Consider the following 26012-nt stretch of genomic DNA (forward strand, 5'->3'; position numbering starts at 1 on the left):
TGTATTCAAGAAATACTGGTGCCAATAAAAGATAAAATGACCCACCCATACGTGGAGGCATGTATGGGTGCCTCCACGTATGGGTGGAAATAGAAAACTATTCTATTTCTTCAATAATAGTTTTGATTTTCACTGACCTATATTACTTATTGCCATGTAAAAAAAAGTAGGCATACGCAGCAAAATTACCTTTATTAAGCTCAATAAGACAGGATCATTTAGGACAAACACTGCATTACTGTTAACAGCACATCCATGCACACCAAGTATAATAAAAAAATAAGGATCAAATCAGAGGACATCCACAATTAAGGTGTAGGTTTGTAGGTTCTTCTTTGTTACATGTGAATACTGTACCTCATACTGATGCCACACACAAATTGAACATTGCGCTAGGAGGGAAATTCTGTCTTTCTTATGGCGGATCATTGAATGGTAAATCATTGGCAAATCATTTCTCAATCGACTTGAGAAATATTTACATTTGGTCCGTCCCTACACCAGAGAACTAAATCAAAACGACTGCAGAACCAACCTGAATGAAGACTTCTCCCACAGGACACGCCAGCATTCTCTTTAGTTTGTTTCAAAGTTGGGCTTTATTACAACAGATTGTTAAAACATTACAGAGGATGGACACAAGCAAGCCTCGCTGGGCAGGGGGTAGCTTTAGGGACACCTGAGCAGGTCAAGAGTAAAGCTAGCAGCTGCCAGGCTGAGGAGCACCGGGGGGGGACACACTGGTCAAGTCTGTCACTGACACCCTCACCAACCGCGGTTGGGGACACGAGTCCAACAGCACCAGAAGTGCTGTGAGGGCATCAATGATTCTACCAAAACAAAAACATAAAGAGGAAAGTAAAAGTGAAAAAAAATAAAATAAAAACACGTTTACAAGAGAAACTTGCCTTTTCTTTTAGGGGATCGCTCATGTGACTCCAGCAGCTTCCAAACAAAAATAGGATTCTGTACTTAAACACGCTTCACTTCTACAAACCTGAGTGGAACACAGGGGCAGAGAAACGCATGTATAAACAGCCGGCAGACCGTTCCTTCCCCCACCCCGCTAAAAGGTATTGCATTAAACGTCCGTGTGTTACTCAGGCTTTATCGGTTTTGTCTTCAGTGCCCCTGGTCCTACAGCTCACTGCCTGCGGCTAGGTTTGGAAAAAAGCACAAGGATCAGAGAAAGGTGCTAACCTCCAAACCTAGTGAGGTGCTTCAGTAGCGGCCCGCGGGGGACATGACCGGGGGCCGCATCCCCATGGGGGGCCCGGCCTGGTAGGGGGGCACCATTGGAGGAGCCTGCCCGTAAGGGGGCATCCCCCCAGGCAGGTAGCCAGGCATGCCCTGGGGAGGGGCCCCATACTGACCTATATGGGGAGGGAAACATTTTTTTTATTTACAGCCTTGAGACTTACAATAAACGGCCTGGTTTACATTATTATTAACTGTACATCCAGGTAATCACTTAAAAAGGTGTTGCAGGTACGATTTAAGAGCCGTTATTAAAGTGTAATGAGTTAGAAAGGCCTAGCCATCCATCAGTCAGGGCCGAATGAAATGGGCCGAGTATCGATTTTCAATTGACTGCGCCGGCCAATTTAGATTCTAGACCACTGCAGGTTCAATGCTGATCAAAAAGGGCAGTTCTTTCGTGACTGGTTTGGGGAATTCATCTTGCCTGTTAATCACAGTCGTGTGAAGTGAAATGCAATACTTCACAATACCCTTTTCGCTCTCTTATAACTCAAATCATACCTACAGCACCTGGAGGCACAACGTTCATAAACAAACTTATTATGCTCATTCAAGAGTCTTTAGGCTCAATCTACCTTCTGAGTCAATTCCCCCAAAGCGGAGTCATTTGAGTCATCTCTTACCGTGCATGGGGTGTCTCATGCCAGGCTGCTGTGGTGGCATACCTTGCTGCGGAGGCATCATGCCGCCCGCTGCGGCCACGGGCTGACCCACCACATGGGGCTGACCCACCACGTGGGGCTGACCCACCACGTGGGGCTGTCCCACCCTGGTCAGCAGGCGCTGGTAGCGGGGTAACTGAGCCTTACGCTCCTCCTGGTAGGGGGAAGTGGGGGAAGGGGCAATGGGGGAGACAGAAAGGAGACAATCAGGCGGGAGAGGGAACCTAGAAGGCCTCTTTAATGCAAAAAAATGCAAGACATAATGCAAAGAAAATGGAAACAAACATTATTCAAAATTGTCAATTGTGTTCACTCAAAGTCCCTCCCTCCTGGTCAGGCATACCTCCAAACCCACTCCCCCAAATGACATAAGATCGCTAGGTTTAGCAATGGGTGGGCTTGAATATTATTTATTTTTCAGTTGTGAATAGATCTGCCTAGCCTTGTGGACGACACTGGTCATGTGCATTTGTGTAAGGGCAGGTAAGCCGTCCAATCATTCCATTTGGGCTGAATTAACAAATTGAACAGTCTTATTACAGGCCTGCAACAGTTAACCAAATTTTCCTTTTTTTTGTGTGTTTTGATGCCATGGCATTTAATTTATTGATAGCCGTCTGGATGTTCATAGAATTTCCACAAATATGACAAAAAAATGCTTCTTAAATAAGCCGCCTACCCTACCTAAAAATATTTCAAATACTCTATTCAACAGTGAGGTAAAAAAAAATGATTGAATGAATTACAAATGAGATGTCTGTATTAAATGCAAGCCTTTTTGTACAAACATATCAGTAATTACTTACTGTGAAAGGTCATAGCGCAAAGCTCAGACTACTTACCAGCGAGACGTCCTCATCAGGGTGGATCAACTTACTGGTCGCACTCGTGGTGGTCAGTGTGGCGGGCTTACTGGTCACTGGGACAGGGGGCTTAGCCCCGCCGCCACTAGAAAGGTTAGAGGAAGAGGCAGACGAGGAGGAGGTAGGGGGTTGAGTGTATGCAGGGAATGTTGCTTTTGGCGGCTCAGTGGAGGGCGCGCTGTGGGAGGGGGCCGACACCGACGCACTCTGCTGGGCCTGACAGGGGAACAAGAACCAAAAGAACCAAGATCAGCAACATTCAGAGACTCACAACATTAACTTTATGTAATATTACTGCGCGTCCATGCTCTGTTTTTCCGTTTAGTGGAGCACATACTTATGCAGGGGGCTTATAGCACTTGTTTTGCTTGTTCTAAAAGTTGAGTGTCTAAAGTATGGGCTGCGTCTTCCCCTCGCCAGGCCTCCTGGCCTTGGTTAAAAGCATGGTTTTTCATGTAGAATTGCAGAACAAGGTTGATCACTACAGTAGACACTGTGAGGGGAAGTGAACCTATGCCATCTAGTGGTGGGAGTTTCCAAAGCTGAGCCAGAAACTCTTTCTACATTGAAAGTTCTAAGAAAAGAGAAGCAACGGTAGCCAGAATATGTTTAAACATCGGGATTGTCGGTTGAGATCTGGACACGGATCAATCACACAATTACCTGCGCTGCGCTGGGGAAGAGGGGCTTTGTCACGGCTGGCTGGGCTGGGGGAACAGCAGGCCGGCTGGGCATGCCTGAACCCGCTGCAGGCGGCTGACCCATGAGGGGCATGCCAGGCCTAGGGGCCATGTGGGGTGGCATCCCTGGAACAAACCACATAGGTTCAGTCACTTTTGGTTGAGATGTAATTCAATCACACACGCTGGTGGACACAACATCTAAATGGCCTCCACTTTACTCCCCCAGCAAAAATTGTGACCGTAGTATCTAGGTCCACAGTGAAAACAGAAAAAAATTGCATTTAAATTCAGCTGACTGTTCATCTAAAAATACTATATACAAACAATGATTGGGCCTTTTTGGGCAGCATCAGTGCATTTAAGGGCAGCTTCGTCAACTATAGAACATTGTTACAGGAAATCTAACTCATACGTAAATACATTTATTTACCCCTCCAAACAACGAGAACAACAACCGTTCCCCCCCCACCCCCCATCTATAAATGGTGGGGAACATTAATGCCTGAGAATGACTGAGAAGGGGTTACTTGAAAAGGAGTGATTCAACTGGTTACCTGGGGGCATGCCGGGCATCCCTTGCATCATGTGGGGCATCATCCCTCCCATCTGCATCATGCTGCAGAAGGCCACCGTGTCAGAATGGAATACACAAGTAGAAAATAAACCACAGTGTGCACACTGGATGAACCGTGAGCCACCCACATTCACCTTTTACCACAGGAAGAGGCAAAAGGTGCAACATAAATTTATAATACTGTGTGACAGCAATAAACACTACATGGTGGTGCAAGTGTCCCCAAACAACATGCTGCATATGATGACATTAACTGGCTGGTAATTAGGTAATGGATTATTTCTTCATCATGCTCTTGAATGCATGTTTTTTCCTGGCTCATAATGGATTTTGGGGTGTTGAACAGGCACGGCAACATAACCGGTGTACGTATAGTAAATGCAAACAAATCTATGCCTTTTCCTGTTATTTATGACCATTTGATGAAAATATATGTTATGCCATATGAAATTAAAACCAAAATAACAAAAAATGTATTGTATTAAATGTATTACAACATGGAAGGGCCAGGCAATTCAACAGATACTCGCATCGCACTTCAATTTTCAGCGATCATACACGGGGAACTAAAGAGGTCATCACCGGTATGAGTCCCGTTTGTCTAGCGGTGTATACCTGCCGAGGAGGAAGGCGAAGCCACCGGAAAGCAGAACTCCTTTTTATAGAGTTCTTTATTAAAGGAGTCGTAAGGGTACGTCTCACGTTTTTAAAATGTCCCCAATGTATAAAACAAAGATTTGTACATTGTAGAAGGTTAGAGTATTTCTTGAACCGCTAATAACATTTGTATATATGACATGGATATAATATATCAACGGCTAGGATCCAAGACCCCTTGGTGACATTTCTTAAAAATAGGAAAGAATTAAAAAGATGTACGTCTCTGGTCAACCAATCATCAGGATGCTTTCAGTCAACCAATGAAAATCTTAATCGGGGACTTAAAATATCAGTTTATACAACTCTGTAGCTGTGATGACCAGATATGGTTACACCTTGTCGCTTATGTGGATATTCTAATAAATCTGATTATGCTGGAAATTTGTCTAAGTAGTTTTATATAAACATGTACCAAATACAATAATAGCGGGTATACCGGATCGGTTATTCCAGAGGTTGCAAAGCTAGTAGTGAAGGGAGACTGAAGACATACCCTGGTGGCATCCCATGCATGTGGCCAGGGGGCATGCCATGCATCATTGGCGGGACGCCTGGCATCATTGGAGGCATTCCTGCATGAGAAACATCATTGAGCCACACAGCGGACACAGTTCACATGTCCTACATTGTTTAGGTGAGGTGTTTAGGTCTAATCAAAGCAGTGCTTCATATTCCATCTTGACTCACTGAACATAAACCAGTGCTTGGAATGGAACCCATTGATTTAAGTGACTGAAGGCTTGCCTTGGTAGCCAGCAGGGGGCATGACCGGAGCAGGCTGGCCCATGGCAGGGTTGTAGCCGGCGGGGGCCTGAGCAGCTGGCGGGTGCTGAAACGAGGGCCCCGGCTCGTCATCATCATCTTCCTCATCCGAGGCATCTTCGTTCTGCTTTTTTTTCTGGCTTTCTGGAGGGCCAGACAACACATGGAGGTTAAGGATCCAACATGTTATAAGATCAGCCAACACAATGAGCGGGGAGGTGGCTAAATGGAGTGCCACATGGTTATTGGCCAATGGTCCATACCAGTTACCAGCAAGTAAGTTGTTGCACATGCGTTTCTTCTCATGCCAATTTGAATCATCCTCAATCATATATTCATGAAAATGATTTGAAAGCCCCTTTGAGGCCTGTAAAATATAAACAAAAAGATGATTCAATCTTTTTGTTTACCTTGAGATTTCTGTTCCAGCGTTCTCCGTCTCTCCTGCATGTCTTTCTCTGGAATCCCCTCCATGCCATAGATCTCCAGCTCTATGTCTATTCTTCCAGGTATAGCATTTGGTACACCATCAATGGTCTCTTTGTGTACCTGGAGCAGGGTTAGGGTTAATAAGGAAAGGGTTATAGTATAGAGTCAGACTGGGCTGTCCATGTTTGCCATGATAAAGAAAGACACTCACCTGCATGCAGTGGATGGCCAAACCAGGACCAGTGTATAGCTTTTTGTGACATATGTGGCACTTGAAATGTTTAGCCTTCTGGTGTTGTATGAGGATCTTCTCGTCGTCAAAGTCACGATTACAGTACCTGGGATGGCCTAGTGAAGGATCAAGTTGGTAGACAACAGACTGCCAACATTACTTAAGACAGGGGCCTACAGGGCCGCTTCTAGATTGTCTTTCCACACAAGCCCACAATGCATGACACAGATATAACAATAAAAACACACTTATTGATTCACTCTCCTGCGGCCAAAAACCTAATGGTAGATTAAAAGGGTTAAACGTGAATAGCAGTCTAACGTCACATAAACGCTCTAATAATACATCGTCCTCCTGCCGAGTATCGGATGAGCTCGGTGTAAACACCTTGATGAGGACACCCGTGCGGGCAGTGAACACGTCACGACTACTCGTTGATAGAAACGCCAAGGAAATTCATGAACATGTTGGATAGACGTACGTTGGCCTCCGATGAGTGACTACGAATCATCGAGACGAAGACCATGTTGATTAAGATGGGAATGAAACCCACCGCTAGTTCAAACAGCTAGCTCCAATGCTACCAGTTACACGCACAAAAACACACAATTATTAGACATATGGATAAGGTGGAAATTAAGACTCGTAAGCCTTGTTCGCGGCTCTTCCGCGGTATTCATTCATTATGAAAGGAGATCGAGCGGCGGCAACACACGCGGATCCTATGTAGCATCGGAGCTAATGAACTTTCCTACCTTCTTACGCAACGCCTGGGCCTCGCTTTCTTTTGTCGCGCTAACGACCAACGACTTAAGTATTATACGCTTTTCGGTAACATTTAGTTCAAAAGGATACCAACACCATGGCTTCATTTGCTTCTTCTTCTTCCTTCCCATTGTTGAACGATGGCAAAGCTTCGTGCAGCACTTAAAAGCAGGATTATGATCTGCTGCGGTTTGATGTCATGCTGTGGCCCCGTCACGACGCCGAAAATGGCGCCTTCAGGGGCGGAAGTGAAATAAACCACATTTCCAACAATGCATTGCGAATTTGCTGCTGGCGGCGCTTCGAAACAAAGCGACTGGTCTATCTTTCTGGTGTCTCGTCTTGCGACACGATTAATAACAACGTCAACAATATTAACAATACTATTCAAGGTGTATAGATAAATAAATTCCATAATGGGATGTTTAGTTACAAAACGTTATTTATTATTTCAATACAATACGTATTATTTCAACATGTAATACCGTTATGGTTCACTTGATGGAGACAGTGTACTCTTATAGTTCAACTAAGTCATTAAACAGCGAAGACGAATAGATTGTTTGTGCGTGTGTGTGTGTGTGTGGCATTAATAGACCAACAATAACATTATGAGAATTGGTTTATTCATAAACTAATTTCAAGCAGAATCAAATAACAATTTCAATCAATTCATTGCTGCAGAATATATGTTCACGTGTAACATCCCCACAGTCCCCATTACTTTCAATCAGAGAGGAAGATAAATCATTGAAAGACGATTTGTGAAGTCCAAGAACAGAGAGTTCTGTAGCCATCTATGCATTTGTCATGATGCCAAAAGTTCTACTCTCCATATGGGACTACTGGCTAGACTCAAAAGACATTCACTGACAGCTTACGGTTCCCTTCAGAATGAATTGTGGGAGATTCTTGGATGCTCCTGCAGTTCATTGATCACTTTGAAGCTTGCTGCTTTCTCATAGGCTGCTCTGCAAACCAATCAACAAACACTGAACTTCTTTCTAGCTGGTCTGAAGACTGCAGACTCTGCTTGGTAAATCCAGCCCATCATAGGTTTAGTGCCCTGTTACAATGTGAGTTTTCCTTTTTTGAGAGGCTAGGACATTTCTGTTTGTTTGATAAATTGTTTGGCCACACACACACACACACACACGCACACACACACACACACACACACACACACACACACACACACACACACACACACACACACACACACACACACACACACACACACACACACACTCACACCCCCACACACACACACACACACACACACACACACACACACACACACACACACACACAGAAAGGTTGCCTAGAAGACATGCCAAAGGCAATCCACTGTTTGTCCCTTGTTCCCATTTTGTCCAGAATCCTGCACAAACACTTTAGTTTTCCAACTTCCCAAAAGCCATATCAGCTGAAAATTATAGAAAAAGTCAGGCTGGGGTGGCGTTATTGTGGACAAATAATGAGGCCATACCACAAGTAAATCCTATTGCAGACAGACAATAGTTCACTCACACAGCTGCACAAAGAAATTGGAATTTAAATAAGAAACTGGCACAGGATGGTAATTAAATAAAATTGTTTAATGTACTCCAGTATTTACATATCAAATCTACAAAATATGCACAATGCTAAAATATTGTCAACAATTCACCCAGTTATATGTCATAGCCCTTATTATATACAATCCCAGATCAGTTTTAACCAAATTAGTTTTGTTTTAAATATAGTTTACACACATTATATACCTACAATATCACAATGCAAACACCTTCCAAGAACATCAATATCAACTAGTTAAAAATAACAATTGTATTTTAAAATACTCATCAGTTAATCAATAGTTTATATTCATTTCTGTGCAAGAACTTAATCTGTTCAAAATGAGTCTGTGTAGAGCTCCGGATTCGCATCCATCTTAATTAAATTGGAGTGTAATACATTGTAAATGGAACTTCGTCACTTGTTCATTCAGTAGTTGATTGCGTTTTTATTATACTATAGGACATATTGCTACTTGGTGATAATTTCCCTCTGTTGACTTTTCAAACTGAAATGGAACACTGTGTCTTATGAGTGCTATCCTCTTTAGCATTTATGAAAATAAAACCAATTTTCCCAATTGGGAAAGATGTTAAGCCAAAATCATAATTCGTTTTTCCCATAAGTCTTTTCAGAGAGATAGCTAAATCTAATTAATTTGACCTTTTTGGCATACTTGGCCATCAACCAAATGTCAACTGTTTGTCATTACTGTCTGAAACTTTAGTTGCATTAGCTGTACTTTTTCAGTTATTTTAACTAACAAGTAACCAAAGAGGCTAAGCTTTGCTAACAAGTGAAGCAGCACTCAGTGAGTGCCCTCTAGTCTTTTGTGTACCAGTGCTTGTGGCAGACACTTTGGCAACATTTCTTTTTTACCACTAAGAGTTTGAATGGCACTTTAATTTCATTAGTGTTGTACATAATGGTCCAAAGACCTGACTCAACACAGTAAGACGTTAAACAAGCACAGAGGCTAAAATACTGCTGAAAGCTGGAGACTTATCTCTTGAGGAAGCACAACACACAGCTGACAACACTGACTAGTACTTTAAATCTCCACTCACACATATAATCATAACAGTACTGATAGAGGTTTACATTTTCAAACCCTCTGTTTTCTCTTTTTTCCCCCTTGTACAGCAAAACAGGTTTACCAATCTCGACGTTCTCAATGTTTTGCTCGCTTCAAATCTGTAGTGAAGCATGAAATGGTCCAATGAAATCGATTTCCTTTTACGGTGGTCATTTCCATGTCACTACATGCAACATAGAATGAAGGTACTGTTACAGAAGAAAGTGTTTGGTTTGAAGGCAGCTTACAGAACAGGCCATACCGGCTGTAAGCCTACGTTAAAGCTGGTTGTACAGATGGATTATAGCTGACTTTTGGATGAGTAGGCACCGTTGAGTGGAACAGGAGGGCTGAACCATGTGTGATTCACTGTGCTTGTTTAGTTTGTGGTATTGGCTGCCATTGGCCCAACACCATTTACCCTAGTCTCCCCATTGGCTAACAAAACATGACATAAACAGCAGTCAGATGGTCCTGTCTAGCTCAACTGGTAGAGCATTTACACGCAGGGTTACGGCGTTCTATTCCCACTGGGGTCACCCATGCTCGAAATGTATGCACACCGGGTGCTGTAAGACACTTTGGATAAAAGCATCCACCAAATGCCGTGGACATATTTATAGAGATGAGGGGAGAAGGACAGTATGACGACGGATAAAGGAAGGAACCAAGGGCTTGTGGAATGAAGATGGATGAGAAGAAGGGTGGCTTGATGAACCCCCAGTGAGCTTAAGCTTCAGGCTCAGGTGTAAAAGGGTGCCCAGAGCAGAGCCCTGGGGACAGCACCAGCAAGGCCCTCCCACCCCAGCATCTCCTGCCGGAGGGGCAGCAGCGAAGCACCAGGGGCTCCTCACGGGTGCGGTGGCAGTCGCACGTCCAGCAGGGAGTAGGCGAAGACGTTCCAGAAGACGGCGCAGAGCACGAAGAGGGTGTACACGCAGAAGAAGATCCAGAACAGGGACTGCTCCTGGAGCCTCTGCTCGTAGTTCTGGAGGATCACCACCCCCATGGTCAGCCCCACCGCCACGCCCCCGAGGTGGGCCACGAAGCTGGGGTTGGGGCAGGGGGGGAAGGCCTGAGGGTAGAACCGCAGCCAGACCGCCCGGCCAAACTCGACGCTCACTGTTGAGGGAGAGAGGAGGGCATAGGGACAATGAGCATGTGGCCCTTAGTGCAGTTATAATATGATTTAATAATATTAGTTGTTTGACTTGTATTGAATGAAGATGCACAATGTTGTTTTCATGGTCTTTTATGCAGAACTGGTCTTACTACCACAAAAAAAAGAGTATGGGCGTATGCATGCTTGTGGTTTGCTTGTGCCAAGTAATCCCTATCATTTGTCTCATTGTGAGGGTTTGCAGGATGATTGTTTATTGGTATCGTGTGGGTGCGGTCTTGCTGATTGATTTACCAGCAGGAGTATGGAGTTAAGTGAAAAAAAGGTACTCCGAAAATAAATTGAAAGGATAACATCACATCACACTAATATAATATGGTTGAGTCTTAGTTTTGTGTTTATTTTGTTATATTAATGTGGTATTATCCTTTCAATTCATTTTCGGAGTACCTTTACTGTGCAGCTGAGATGGAAGTGGACATTTTATGTTATCCCAAGTTACCTCTGTACTGGCCATATCAATTATAGAAGAACACATCTTTCCCTCTCACTCCTCCTCTACTGATAGCCCTTCCACACCTAGTCTGCACATCTCAATTTGTGTGTGGGCGTGTGTGTAGGAGGGGGGGTGTTCACTGTGATAATGAACAGCAACAGTTTTGTGTTAAAGGCCCTGCTCTTGCTATTCCTGACACCCTGTTTGCATGCAGCTCACCAATCACTGGATCAGAGCCAGCTTTCCTCCTCACAATGTAGGTCAAGAGGAGAACAGCTCCTCAATTGAGGATTCAAGCACACTCCAGCCCTTTGTCAAATGATCCTAAACAAGGTTTTAATTAACAGCGGTTATTAAGTCAAGATCATATAGACCTTACAGTAAAAAAATAATGAACGTTACCGTTCAACAAAAGAGTTTCTGAGGAACCATTAACCGCTGAGGGCAGAAAGTGTGGGCCATTTTGGACAAGTTCTATGTTGTGATATTTTGCAATTAGAAAGAAAATCTCTTAGCAGACTTACTGCAAACCAAGGCCATGGCCATCCGAAACAACTTGAACTGGCACTTCATGCCCGACCAATTCTGCATAGGGAGAGCGAAAAGGAGAGAGAGACAACAGGATAGGGTAAGAGAGACAAATGAAAAGTGCAGTGACTAAAATGAGGCACGTTTGTGAAGGGTTAAACAAACTAGAAAGACAATGTTTTAACCGCCAGCTACATCATCTAGATTTTCATATTTTCACAGACGCAAGCACACACACACACACACACACACACACACACACACACACACACACACACACACACACACACACACACACACACACACACAAACACACGTCACGTCACGTCGACTTTGAAAAATCTTCTTCGACATTATGGGATGCCTGCTGAACCGACTCTAGTGGAACAATATAATCACATTATGTCTGAGAGTCGAATAGGAAAACCGATCCATCTCGAGCTCACCGCTCACTTAACGACAGGGAAGAACCTATAACAACATAAAGAGGTCCGCCGTGTGTTTATGTCTGACACCTCCCTGACGAGGTTGGGTGTGGGCTGCACTCATTTCATTTACCAATCACAGCAGCCAGGTCATTTATTAAATGGGTGTGTATGAAATAGGAAAGAGAGTGTGAAAGGTAAATTATATACATGCAATTCGTTTCCAGGTTTCCAGTTTGCAGACACACACGCACAGACAAGCACGCACATGTGTGCACACGCACACAAATCAGCGCACACAGACACAGACATACACACACACACAAACACAGACCCCAACATACACATGCAATACCCATGCACAAGGTGCACAAAGGCAAACAAATAGAAAATAACAAGTGTAGAAGTTTACAAGCAGAAGACAATTGGGTCACTTTGGAACGTGTGGAATGTGTAGACAACCCAGCATCCCGCTCAGCTTATAAAAAGAAGTGCTTTCATCGGATCAGATGGTCTGCAGTCACCTGACAGCACAGCTGAGTGATGAGATAGAGATCTATCCCCACACACACACAAACACACACACACACACACACAGACAGGCACGAATACACGCACGGACACACAGACACACACAGACAGGCACCCATGCACACACACACAAACAGACACACACACAGGCACGCACATACATAGGTGCATGGGCAACCACACAGCTATACACACACACACACACACACACACACACACACACACACACACACATATTTACACACAAACACTCAAGGCAATCAAATATACAAAAATCGCAGATCAGAACAAGGAACATGTACTTACCATGACAACGTTGGCCAGGTGGGCCGAGACCAGCGCATACACACCTCCGGAGGAACCGACCACCGGGGCTGTCATGTCTGTGACCGACACCGCCAGTGAGCCTGGAACCAGTGGGAAGAACATGGGTCAGAGGTCACATTCACTCAACATGTTTGCGGTGCGATGGACACAAAACCATGCGATCATCACGCACAAAGGTTGTATTCTTCCAAAATCGTACAAGACAGAATTTAGGGGAAAAATCTTTTCAACTTTTAGTTGGATACTTGGTGGCACATATGGCAGACCTACTGTTAGTCTCATTGTAATGTCCATATACTGTATGCAATGAAATGTCTTTTTTTTGTCTGGCACAAAAACCTCTTTGCCGCAAGCTATCTAAATACTTCTGTGCCGTAGCGTGAGAAGGGAGTTCATTCTGAATGGAGTCTTGCTCCTATCGTTACGGCAGACACTGTGTTCTCATGTGAAATACATGTATTCATGAAATGTTGCTGCTCCAAACAAGGAAATATTGTCTTCAACACAACAGCAACAATTCAATGCCGGCACAAAGGACTTTTATTAGTCCACAAGAAAATGAATATGAGCCAATTCAGAGAGAGAGAGTCCTCAGTGAAAGCCATGAAAGAGCAGCCCTTTATTTGTTTGTCTCTCTCTCGGTGTCTCTGTAACTCTCACTCAATGACACAGACCGTCCATCCTCAAAATCCTCTCCACCCACACACACACCCATCCTCCGTCCTTCTGCAGCTGGGTATTGGTGAGCCATGTACATTATTTATGTTAAGAGACACACAAGTGTGTGAACAAAACCATCAACATGTTAACAAAACCATTATCATCGTAATAACACCATAAACACAATAAAAACATCATCCCATTGGTAAAATCACCATCACCACAGTAAAAAAACAGTCATCAAAGTAACAAAACATTTACCATGGTAACAACACCATCACCACAGTAACTATATCATTATAATGGTAACAACACCATCACCACAGTAACTATATCATAATAATGGTAACAACACCATCACCACATGCTGAAGGATTTCCTTAAAGCCTCACACTATCAGTTCTAAAATCTGGTGCCGAGTAGTGAACAGGAAACTCCTCTCCCACTTCCAATGTTTTGCATAAGGCTGATTGAGCTTTATTACAAAATACTTGATTGTTTTTGCAGCTGTACTGTACATGTTCATTTGGAAACGTAAAAGGCACAGATGCCACATTAAGACAGCTGTTTTCTTCTTCTGTGAAGAAGAAGAAAACAACACACAACAGCACTCTTACAAACTGTCACTTTTAAACCAAGAAAGAGAATTTAATTGATTTGTCAGGCAACAGCTGGGGCCATGATCATCTCACTAACTACTGCTTCTGGAAACGTAACAATAGTAACACACTGAACACAGGCAAGCATAAGGCAACCCAATGAGCAATAGATCAAATAGGAAAGCTCATCCGCCCCCACGGTAGCTTTGGAGCCTTCTGGCACATTTTGGGGTCTGTGTGTCTATGAGCAGCGTATGAGCAGTGTACTTAGGGTGCTAGTTATCACTGTGGTTTAAATCCCCATCATAAAACAGAAGAGGTGCTCCTGGAGGCGTCCCCTGTGCCTGGTGAGTGCATCGAGGTGGAGATGTATCCTTTTAATTAACTTGGTTAATTTGAATCATCTCAGCACCAGGAACAAACACACACACACACACACACACACACACACACACACACACACACACACACACACACACGTGAAGTGTGGGTGAAGTGTTTGTGTAGTTGGGGTCCTTGAATGAGTCTGTTGGTGTGTTCGCCGCATTGAATATTGTCCTGATGCCGAAACATGTCAAATCTACGACTTTGACTGTGCATTCTCTCATTCACAGAAACCCCTTTTGCTCTGCATTGGGCCAAAGAGAACTTTCCCCAGGTCGGCTGGGTCCTGGCTTGACCTTTGAACTCTAGCCCCACAGCCTCATGCTGAGCTGCTCTATGGAAATCAAATTGTTCTCCTTTTTATACATTTCCCTCTCTCTCTCTCTCTCTCTCTCTCTCTCTCTCTCTTTCTCTCCCCCTTATGTTAGGGTAATAAAAAAAAGCCTTGTCAGACAAAACAACCATCACAGCCTACAAAAAACTGCTCCCATCTCCCCTCTGGGTCGATATCTCATTAAAACACCACACGAAAATGCATGCATGTGTATGTGTGTGTGTGTGTGTGTATCTGTCTGTGTGCGTGTGTGTGTGTTTCTGCTTAGCACATGCATAGGTGCGCAAGCAAACCGAAGCATCGACATACAAACCAATTCAGACACGTATATAAACACAGACACACTAAAGTGCACCAGGAAATACCAACCAAACCAGACAGACACTGAGAGGAGGCAAAAGCAAAGGTTATTTTACACTAACGGCAGCCCATACACCATTCATGCATGAACATTCACGCCCACAGGCCAGTCCACATCATTAGTCCCGACATGTTCTCTGTCCATTAACCAATACCCACAATGCACTATGCTCCTTCATAGACTCTCTCATTCATTCATCCTGTCTCTAACCGAAACAGCTTCACCCTCTCATCCAATCCCCTTTTCTCTAAACCATCTCATCTAAAATGCCATCCCATACTCCAACTCCAATTATGTCCTTTCAAGCCAAGTCACCAATAGGCAGAATATTGTTTTCTTTACTGACGACAATCATTTCTTTCCAAAAGATATTTCCGTTGTTTAGAGAGGGACACATGTGTTATCTAAAAAAACGCCCAAATACATCCCTTTAGCTGCCACTGAAAACAGTAGGATTCAGCACAGTTTTAACTACATTTGAGTTTAATGATGCAGGAGAGTAGCTGTCTGTTGTGGACTGCAGTATACAGTAAAACCACAGTGCAATCATTAGCATTTCAGCCTTGAGAATAGCCATTATATTGATTTGCGCTGATGTCCCTGCACAACAAACACTTATTATATAATCAGAGCTGGGCTTGTGGGTTGATTTTCACTGATCTCTTTCTTCTAGTTCTCTCTCTCTCATCCCTTTCTCCCTTGGCTCTCTCTCACTGCAGTTTTATCTCTTTAGTTCCAACATGGAAACTTTCAAAGTGCTCCTTTCTGTTTTTATGAATAAAAACACATTGGATTTCACTTTTACACGTTTTTATGGCCAATCATTATCTTTATTTCACCTCTACTCCTCGAAAGTTCCCCCGCACACAAACATTCCTGCTCGCACACACATTGTGTGTGTTTGTGTGTGTATGCATGCATTTGTGTGTGTGTGTGTGTGTGTGTGTGTGTGTGTGTGTGTGTGCATGTGTTTGTGCATTCATGCATGCGTGTGTTTGTGTGTGTTTGCATGTGCATGCGATTGAGTTTGTGTGTGAATGTGTGTGTATGTGTGTGAACTCACCAGCCAGTACTCCACAGACGTAGATGAGTGTGATCCTCAGTGCTCCGTGGACCATCTCCAGAGGAACCCCCACTAGCAGCTGCATGGCCATGTTCAGACTCAGGTGCTCGATCCTTAGACACACGCACACAAGCACCACACACACACACACACACACACACACACACACACACACACACACACATACATGTAAAGTTACACCATTTAAAAACTAAAATAATAGAATTCAAAAATAAATTGCACGATTTCCAAAACATTTTTGTAGGTGTATACATAGTTGAGAACACACATGACAGTACATATCATATCGATATCACCATCATAGTGCACACTAAAAACAACCAGATTCACTCAAATACATAAACACCCAAAACTGCAACCCAAAAAACACAACCACACACACACACACACACACACACACACACACACACGCACACACGCATATGCAGTGCCCTTCATGCATGAGGATTTTAGTGCCAAGGCAGAATTTAAAAAGACAATTGTAGCATAATCCTGCTGCTGTTCTGGCTTCTCAGATTCTCTATCCCTCCCTCCTATATCTCTACCCCTCACTCTGCCCTTCAGCCTATCTCTGTTTCTCTCTGATTTCCCTCTCTCTCTCTCTCTCTCTCTCTCTCTCTCTCTCTCTCTCGCTCTCTCTCTCTCTTTAGCTTTTTCTCACTCTTCTAACTTGTGTCTCAATTGTTGAAGTAAACAAAAACAATTTCTTTGAATTCATGTGCACTGTTGGGACCTTTTCTGTTCTTCCTTCCTTTTTCTGTCCTGAGCTGTTGTTTTTCTCAGTCCTCTTTTCCTCTCCTTGTTTTTTCCCAAACTGCCATCTCCAAAAGAGGCTACCAAACAGTACAACTCCACATGGGAAAATGAATGACAAACAACAAACAAGGATCTCAAACAATGCAGACACACGCGCACACACACACAGACACACACACACACACACACACACACACACACACACACAGTAAAACCAACACACACATAAACACACACACGGACATGCGCAGACACACATGCACAGACACACATGCGCACAAATGCACACTCGGACACACACACACACACACACACACACACTCAACTTCTGATACGAAACTAGCGTCCTCTAACAGCAAGCACAGACAAATCAAACACATTTTTTTGTCAAAGTGACAAACCACCCACAAACACTACTGTAAAGACAACAGTCCAGTTTGCTTCACGGTGAAATAATGGAGACAGACCTTGTGTGAGATATTGATTACACAGAAAAGATCAAGCTGAAACACACAAGAGCCACCCAACCACAGACGACTGAGCTGATGAGTCATGGATATAGGTCAAAATGACTGCAGAGATCAGCTTTGTGGATTACTGTTTCTATGTAATTGTAACTGCTATGCATGCTAACATGCACTCCATGCATGCAGAATATACAGCTAAAGGCTGAAAAAGTTTCAGCGGGTTCAAACATGGGAACTTCCTTTTATTATATAAGTTCGAACTACAAAGACATTATGATAGCATTAGTTTTGTGAACAAAGATTTTGGTACTTCATTTTCATTCAATAAACACAAATTGTACATTTCAACAATCATTGCCTTTCCCCCTTTTGTTTATTTAAAAGTGTTTTTAAAGTATCCTTTTACATTATTACCCTGTACAAACACAAGCTTTACGCATTGAAACACATTTTATTGTTTATTTTACTAATGCAGCTTCTGCAAAATCCTATTTTTACTAGTGCTGCAACTACTTAAGCCTATCATACAAAAACATAGTGTTGACTGCTTTTCAGTTAATCTCTCTCTCTCTCTCTCTCTCTCTCTCTCTCTCTCTCTCTCTCTCTATCTCTCTCTCTCTCTCTCTCACTCTCTGAAGTCTGCAATAACAGTCAAGGTAATCCTCTGTGCCCGTGTTTGTGCCTATTTATAAACTTATTGTCAACATTGCTCAACTCACATCGTAAAAGATTAGTTTATATTTATTGCAGGCGGCCGTGCTGCAGGGTATAAAATAAAACAGGCATTTGACTAGATTATAGGAGATACAAAATGTAAATTATACAAATATATCAGAAAATGGTAGAAAAAATATTCATATTCATACTCATATTATTAACATGTATAAATAATCAAATTAAATACAATATATTCCTAGACTTTCTAAAGATGCATGTATTGTCATATACAGGGTGCTTCGATCAGTAAGAATTAAGTAATACTTAACTATGTCTGTATGTATATAATAATCACAATTTGTAATCAAATTATGACGTATGGAGTAGATGATGTGGCAACCCAGGATTGCAACATTGTGTATAAAGTGTGTTTCAGCCTGCTCTTTGAGATAGCGAGCGTTAGCAGTAACAGTAGCATAGCATATCTCTCACCATACCGCTCTGAATCAGCAGATGGATATCATATCAGACCGGGTGATGAAGCACATTCTGTCTCCAATGACAGGCAGGGCTGATGGGGGGCATATTTAAACATATGCTCGGGCTATCAGTCATGGAGGGCCGATAAAACACCTGGCATCAGTGATGTTAGGTTAAACACTGTGTTGTGGTTAACATTAGCCCCCCTGATAGCCTCCCCCAGACCTTTTATCTATAATACCCAGAGCATACTGAATGCGAGTTGTGCAACATATTTGTAACGTGACACAAACAAGAACTAGAATCAAACAATTTAAATGGAGCGAAAGCACACGACACAAAGGTATAATGACTGTCCATTATTATGCCATTATTTCTAAAGTAAAACATTATTTGGCGTGTGTCCCGACACGGCCTGTTCTTTGGGCTTCACATAGGTTTGTGACGTTGATAACAGTACTGTGCCGTATAATTAATTTTTCATCCTTTGCAACAAGCACCAAGTCTGAAACCAACCAAACCATTTCCATCAGGTCAACAGTTCACACGTCTTCCCCTGAGAGCCCACATGCTTCTCTGACTGGTAAAAATATATAATGTAATATAAATATAATGTAACTACAATAAACAATGATGTATGTTTCGATGGCATCTCATACAGTCTCAAGATCAATAAACCAATCAATACCTCAAGACACACTTTATATTCCCACCTGTGAATGTGTTGCTTTGTGTGTCTGTGTGTGCGTGTGTTTCTGTGTGTGAGGAAATACCTCAGGCCTACCTTAGGTGTGAGTTTTAACAGGATGGTCATTATGTGGCCATATTGCGGACACTAGTGTATTGGACGGTGCCAGAACAAAAGTGTGGGGAGGATCTCAATTTATCCATCATTCTCCATTTCCTAATTTTCACAGATGGGCACAAGCTTATGGGAACAATACAAATAAAAGTACTACAGGTGTGTATTTGTCTTTTTGTACCAACCATTCTCCTCATCGTTAATGGTGTGCTTACCGCTGGACCTCGCACTCAGCAGTAGCAGGAGTACAGGGTCCAGTAACAGTTACAGTAGTCAACTCCCATCCACAAAGGGTTCACACAGCCGTCCCTGAAGCAGAAAGCCCACTCCGTCCGCTCCATAATGACCGCATTTATTGAATGAACTCATAAGCGTCCTCACCCAGTGTGCATGAAGGCGTAGCTGAGGTATCTCCATGCCTGGGAGCGGAGCTGAGGGTGGTAGGGAAGGGGGCCCTTCAGGTAGGACGGGCTGGACACCTGCAGGACCCAGCGGTCCAGCTGGAAGCCGTAGTACATGAAGACCACCACCTGGAGCCCAAGCAAAACGCCGCAGGTAGAATCATGGTCAGGCAACAAGGGACAAGGTCAACTAATGACTGCAATAATTCACTCTAGTGTTATAATAAGAATGATAATAATAATAATCATAAATACATCAATAAAATTAATCCAATTAAATTATACAAATAATAATACGCTTTAATGATAATAATAATCATACAAATAAAACACATAATAATACAATAAATAAATAAAATAAATAAATAAATAATAAATAATATTAATAAATAATCATAAATAATAATTGATAATAATACAAAATAATGTAATAACACGCTCTGCAGTGTCTGCTTCCATGTGCTGGGTGTGTCGGCTATATATAAGGATTGTTTTCAGGGAGTCAACATGCACCCACCAATCACCTCCAGGCCTTCTATGTCATTGGACATCCTGCTAGCAGCAGTAGGCTGACATGTCTCTATATGAGCAGGATGTCATTATATCAGTCACAGTAACACTGGAGAGGCTGTGCTTCCGAGCCACAAGGGTGGGGACTCACAGAACTCCTGGGCGCGATACGTCCTCGATTATGTCCCCAAGCTCTCTGGAAAGCCTCCCACTTTCTTTAGCCTCTGACATGCCTAGAGGCTTTATTACCCATGTGGAGTAGATACGTGAGCTGGTGGGATGTATGTTTACACTGCCCATTCGTTTAGACATTAAAGGCACAGGAGCCTGTGTCAGGCTTCTAGCGGTGTGTTTTTGAGTCCACAGAGTTTTCGATTGCACTTCCTTCCTTAATACCTCACTGTGAGCACTGAGTAATTCTGGATTGATCCGAATGAACATAAACTCCACTGCAGGTGTCATTATCGGCTTTCATTAAGGTTATTTATCATTTCACCTCAACAAAGCACAAAACACAAAACACATTTCAACAAGCGATACAGGAAGTAAATATAATTATCAGTAGGACAATGTACATCTTACACATTGTTCTTTAAAATAATAGCGCTAATTTAAATTCCAAATACTAACCCAACGGTTAAAACAGTTTACCAGGGTAAAACCGTGGGGGTGGCAATGTTTGTCCATCCCACATTACTACACACGGCCCCCCTCCCCCCCTTACCTCAGCCACAGTGATGAAGAGGATGAGCCAGGGCGGGGGGCAGTAGGTGTAGCTGTCAAAGTACCACTTGCGGTCCACCTCGCGGGGAAGCGTCTCGTAGGCCACGTGGCGGACCAGCCTCTGGGACAGGCCCAGGCCCACCTCCTCCCGTAGGGCACTGCCCTTCAGCTGCCGGCCCCCCTGGAGGATGGCTCTGCGGAAGCTGTTGGAGCGCTTGTTACTCATCTGGAGGAAGACAGGGACGAGAGAGACCAAGGTTTTAGATGTTTTGTACGTCATATCCCAAGGATTACTAGAGTAACGTTTGACGGGGTGGGGATGCGAGCACAGTGGGCTTCCTCTCTGGTGTAAGATGTTATTTTCCAATAACGGGAAAGCCTGTGTATTCTGCTTATATCTCGGTTACCAACAGGGATAAGATATTAGTTATATTAGGTATTGGTTTTTGGAGGGGTTATATGACTTAATTTTAATATTCTTCTGTGGCTCTTTCAGCATATCGTTTTTTGCGTTGTCAAAGAAACATCTGGTCGATGTTGTAACTGACCGTCAATTGTTGGATTTGTCGCACATAGATTTTGTGAACTACTAAAACACCGTGTCCCACTATTGAAAAATAATGCACACCCTTTGTACATTATTGACCAATCAGAATCAAGTATTCAACCGTTCAAAGCTATTTATATACATTGTAGACCACACCACGGCCATGTTTCAGCTCTCTGAGAACACTCCCCTTTCCAAAGGGAAATGATTTCAAGGACGACTTGTTTTGCTCCACATTGCTGGAAATATCAATACCTCTGCCCGGCTGCCTGGATTCCCCTGCATGAGCTGCGGACATGCCACACATGCACAAACACGTGAACAAACACACACGCAAATACATACACATACATACACACGAACACAAAAATACAGACACACAAATGTACGCACTCCATTTTTACACAACTCATAACGAGACATGCGTGCAAGCATGCTTGAACACACACCCACATACCCAACCCCATACACACACACACGCACACACGCACGAACGCTCGCAAGCGCACACACACGCACACACACACACACACCACACACACACACACAGTCTGTCCAGGTCAAACACAGTGACAGACACCATGCTTGCATATCCACTGCAGACCAGAATACCAACGTCGTCACCTAGCAACCACCAAGCCATTATATTATTCTCCAACACTTTCAGCAGCTGCTGTGAAACTATTGTGCCCTCCTGCTTCTAAAATGAATATAGTTAATCACACTGCGATGAGTAAAAATAATCCTCATGTTCTTCAAAAAACGAAAGAAAAGAATGTCAAAGAATAAGGTGTCAAATTTAAATGATTGATAATAGTATTTGAAAAGGGCTAGTTCTGCTCCTCTCTAAAATGTTAATCACCAACCTCATTCTTACTCTCGCTCTCGCTCTCTCTCTCTCTTTCACACATACACACACACACACACATACACAGACAGGATTTGGGTTTTCAATTGGTAAATAGGAACCCTCTTAAGTACAGTTTGAGCACTCAAAGTCTGTATAATTTGACATTTAATCACAAGAATTAATTTGCCTTGATTTAATAAGCAGCTATTTTTAACTACAGCAGGTTGATACTCAGGGTAAGGAAAGTCAGAACCGGTGGCCGATACATTGAGAAATGCATCATTGATATATATAAGTCGGTCCCCCTCTATCTGAGACATATGTATGTGACATATGTTGTCACTTAGATGTTTGCATGCATGTTCGCATTTCACTTCACATCGATCCTATTTTCTCAAGATGCCATTGCCTTTTCAACAACAACAAATAATTTGCAACACTAATTGAAGCTCAACTTGTGGCCAGGTTTGAATTACAAATAACATTGAAAGTGTAGGCAAATGAGAAAAAAGATGGGAACAGGGATAGATTCTAAAAGTACCTAGGAAGGGCAAACAGAAAGCACCATGAAGCAGCAGGAAACACCAGGTTAAATGCACCCATATTGAAGTTTAATGAGACTTTTAGTTTCTCTACACAAGAGATAAAGCTCAGCAGAAGCCAATTATTTTAGCCTTGATGTCACATGCACAGAAGTGTGGGAAAGTTAGTCAGCGTTACCACGACAACTTTCAGACCCCACAGCAAACACAGAAAATCCAACCTCACTAGTGATATTGTAAACATAGATGTTCACACACAAAAAAAGACACACACACACATACACACACACACACACACACACACACATACACACACATTCCTCTACATATAACTCTACTTCCTTTGACAGTCTTGAGGCCATTGCTATTTCCTCCCTCTTTTAGGAAACCAAACCAAAGAATAACTGATCTTGTATCTATTCGGGTACTGGTAATAATGTCAGAGAGGAGAGGAGAGGTGGAGGAGAGAGGAGAGAAGAAAAGCAGAGGATAGGAGAGGAGAAGAGAAGAGGGGAGAAGAGGGGAGGAGAGGGGAGGAGATGAGGATAAAAGAGGAAGGGAAAGGCGACTTCAGTAAAGAAGAAACATTAACGAAGGGAAGGAAAGCAGCGGGGAGAGCTAGTGAAGAAACGTGGCGGTGAAAGGTGAAAAGAAGAGCGTTACAGATAGAAACAAGAAATGTTAGAGACACAATAAGCTGGGAGGAAACACAGGAGCAGGAGAAAGGGAGGCAGACCAACGCAGATACTTTGGTATAGAATCCGCCTCTCACTAGCTCTCCCCTCTCTCCGTCTCACCTCTATTGAAAGGAGAATGGACAAACAACAATAATAATAGCTAACAAAGGCTGAGAAAAGAACTGCATATATAGGTATAGCCACAAATGTTCAAGAAGACAAATATTCACTAAATATACACAGACACAACTGTATCACCCTGACCCGGGTAGGTGGGCAGTTACGACATAATTACAATAAAGGAGATATTAGATTGATAGAAGGCGGAGACTTGCGGGTAAGAAGAGGGGAGAGGCTTTGTATGAAAGCATCTGCCAAATCAGTGAGAGACTGGAAAAAAGTGTGTAGGAGACAAAAGGAGAGAGCGAAAATGAGAGGAACAGAGCAACAGTGAGGAACTCCCACTAATCCGCAGACCACACACAAGTTCTGAATTGCAGAGAGACAACCTCCACTCTGTCACTATTCACCACACAAGATGTCCCACTCCCAAAGGTCTGCAGAACCAGTTCAACGGCCCCAGTTGGCAGCCAACAGACCGCCAAACAGGGAGCAGGGGCACGACCAGAAAGATCCTAAAGCAGGAACACCAAGAGAACATTAAGAGAGCGAGCTGGATAAGAAAGACCACAAAGGAGGAGGAAGAAAACAAATAAGAAGATTATCAAGATAGTACAACCATAGACTGAACAGAGACTGGATGGACCCAGTGAATGACTCTCCATTCAACACAACTCAAAACAGTCCATCCTGAGCAGTGAGGAAGAATGGTGTAGCCATCTCTAAAAGGAAGAGGGCTGTAAGCCACGAGAACATGAAGAACAGGTGGTACAGGAATATGACTCTTCGATGGGAATAGTGAGCGCTCACTGCTTTGCTATTAACCTCTTAAGAGAATTAGAAAATGTACTATTTCATTGACTATCCTACCTCCACCTTTACCCCACCTGTACCCCACCTCCACCAGTACCCCACTAAGAAGATACGTAGGACACTGTGGTTAAATGACAAAACTTAACATTGACAACATCTGGAGTCTTAATAGTTGGACTCATAACATATTGTTCAGTAGGTGTGCCTTTGTGTGTGTGTGTGTGTGTGTGTGTGTTTGTGTGTGTGTGTGTGTGTGTGTGTGTGTGCCTTTGTGTGCATGCATGCCTGCGTGTGTCTGTGTGTGAGTGTGCTAGCTGACTCTCACCAGGTTGACAAAGTCCTGGTAGCAGATCTTTCCGTCTGCGTTGTTATCAGCGAGCGCCAGCAGGACCTCCAGTTTGTGGGGGTCCAGCTCTGACCCGTGAGTTGCCAGAAGGTCCCGGAACCGCTCGGTGCTGATGAAACCAGAGCTCTCCGGGTCATACTGCAGAGAGACACACACACACACACACACACACACACACACACACAATAATGTGAATAATGTGATTATGTGAATAATGTGTCCATGCATCGCTATCTCAGTTGCATTATAGTTACATTATTAAAGTGATGGACAACCGGCTCTAAACGCGTAAAATAAACAAACTATATCACATAGGGATGAATCCACTAAAAGACCTACTTAATATCTTGAAGGCTAGCTAGTCAGCTAATAAAGTCAGTCTTGTAAGACTGAGTTGACTGGACAACGCTACTGAATTGTTCCGTTGTGGTCTGAATCACCTCACAAAAACCTCATTGTGTGTAGTTAGTATTTGCTCACAGTGCAAAAGGCCATAGCTTCCATCAGCTGCACCGTCCCTGATGATGCTCAATGCACACATTGATAACCCTTAATAAAATCATTATAAGTAAATGACAGACTTCTGTTGTCCTTCACTTTAATATAGAATAGAATAAAAGTAGAGTTTTAAATCTTATTTTTAAGGAACTCTGTGGTCCATTCATATTCAAGACAAGCAAAGGATATTCCTCTACCCTATTATCACACAACTCTTGGAAGATATGCCATCAAAAACAGGGGACCAATACTTTAGAATACCGGTCCTCTCTCGATCAAAACCTTTCCATCACTGTCACTAATGAGTCAAAGTCACTTTGCTCAGTGTGTGTTATGTGTTTGTGCGTTTACCTCACAACTCTAATTATTATTCTGTTCTTTCCTTTTTTATTTAATTATATTAAGAAACAAAAATATTGAAAGTAAAAAGCTAAACTGTGAAGCCTACAGCG

At 43.0% G+C, this 26012-nt stretch overlaps 2 protein-coding genes across 3 annotated transcripts in view; both read right to left on the reverse strand.

Annotated features, from left to right (window-relative positions):
• Window positions 1–175: 175 nt before the first annotated feature.
• Window positions 176–7117, reverse strand: znf207b (zinc finger protein 207, b). 2 transcript variants are annotated; one of them, XM_079759101.1, is made up of 10 exons: window positions 6981–7117; window positions 6105–6231; window positions 5875–6013; window positions 5447–5608; window positions 5196–5274; window positions 4023–4084; window positions 3449–3591; window positions 2765–3001; window positions 1926–2076; window positions 176–1373 (listed from the first exon to the last, which is right to left on the reverse strand). In XM_079759101.1, exons 1-10 carry the CDS (start codon window positions 7019–7021, stop codon window positions 1222–1224), a joined length of 1293 nt encoding a protein of 430 aa, XP_079615227.1. In that variant the 5' UTR covers window positions 7022–7117; the 3' UTR covers window positions 176–1221. The 2 variants fall into 2 exon arrangements, with proteins under 2 accessions (XP_079615227.1, XP_079615226.1); XM_079759100.1 differs by having other exon boundaries at window positions 1884–2076.
• A 3255-nt stretch (window positions 7118–10372) lies between these two features.
• rhbdl3 (rhomboid, veinlet-like 3) overlaps window positions 10373–26012 on the reverse strand; it is a gene marked incomplete at both ends in the record, with an annotated part of 41728 nt that continues 26088 nt past the window's right edge. The window contains 7 exons of the mRNA XM_079731079.1: window positions 10373–10644; window positions 11663–11723; window positions 12929–13029; window positions 16351–16463; window positions 19915–20063; window positions 21169–21393; window positions 25042–25200. Coding sequence (XP_079587205.1) covers window positions 10373–10644; window positions 11663–11723; window positions 12929–13029; window positions 16351–16463; window positions 19915–20063; window positions 21169–21393; window positions 25042–25200 — 1080 coding nt within the window. The remainder of the gene's footprint in view (window positions 10645–11662; window positions 11724–12928; window positions 13030–16350; window positions 16464–19914; window positions 20064–21168; window positions 21394–25041; window positions 25201–26012) is intronic.

This window comes from Pollachius pollachius, assembly GCF_949987615.1.
Source record: "Pollachius pollachius genome assembly, chromosome: 2".
NCBI lineage: Eukaryota > Metazoa > Chordata > Actinopteri > Gadiformes > Gadidae > Pollachius > Pollachius pollachius.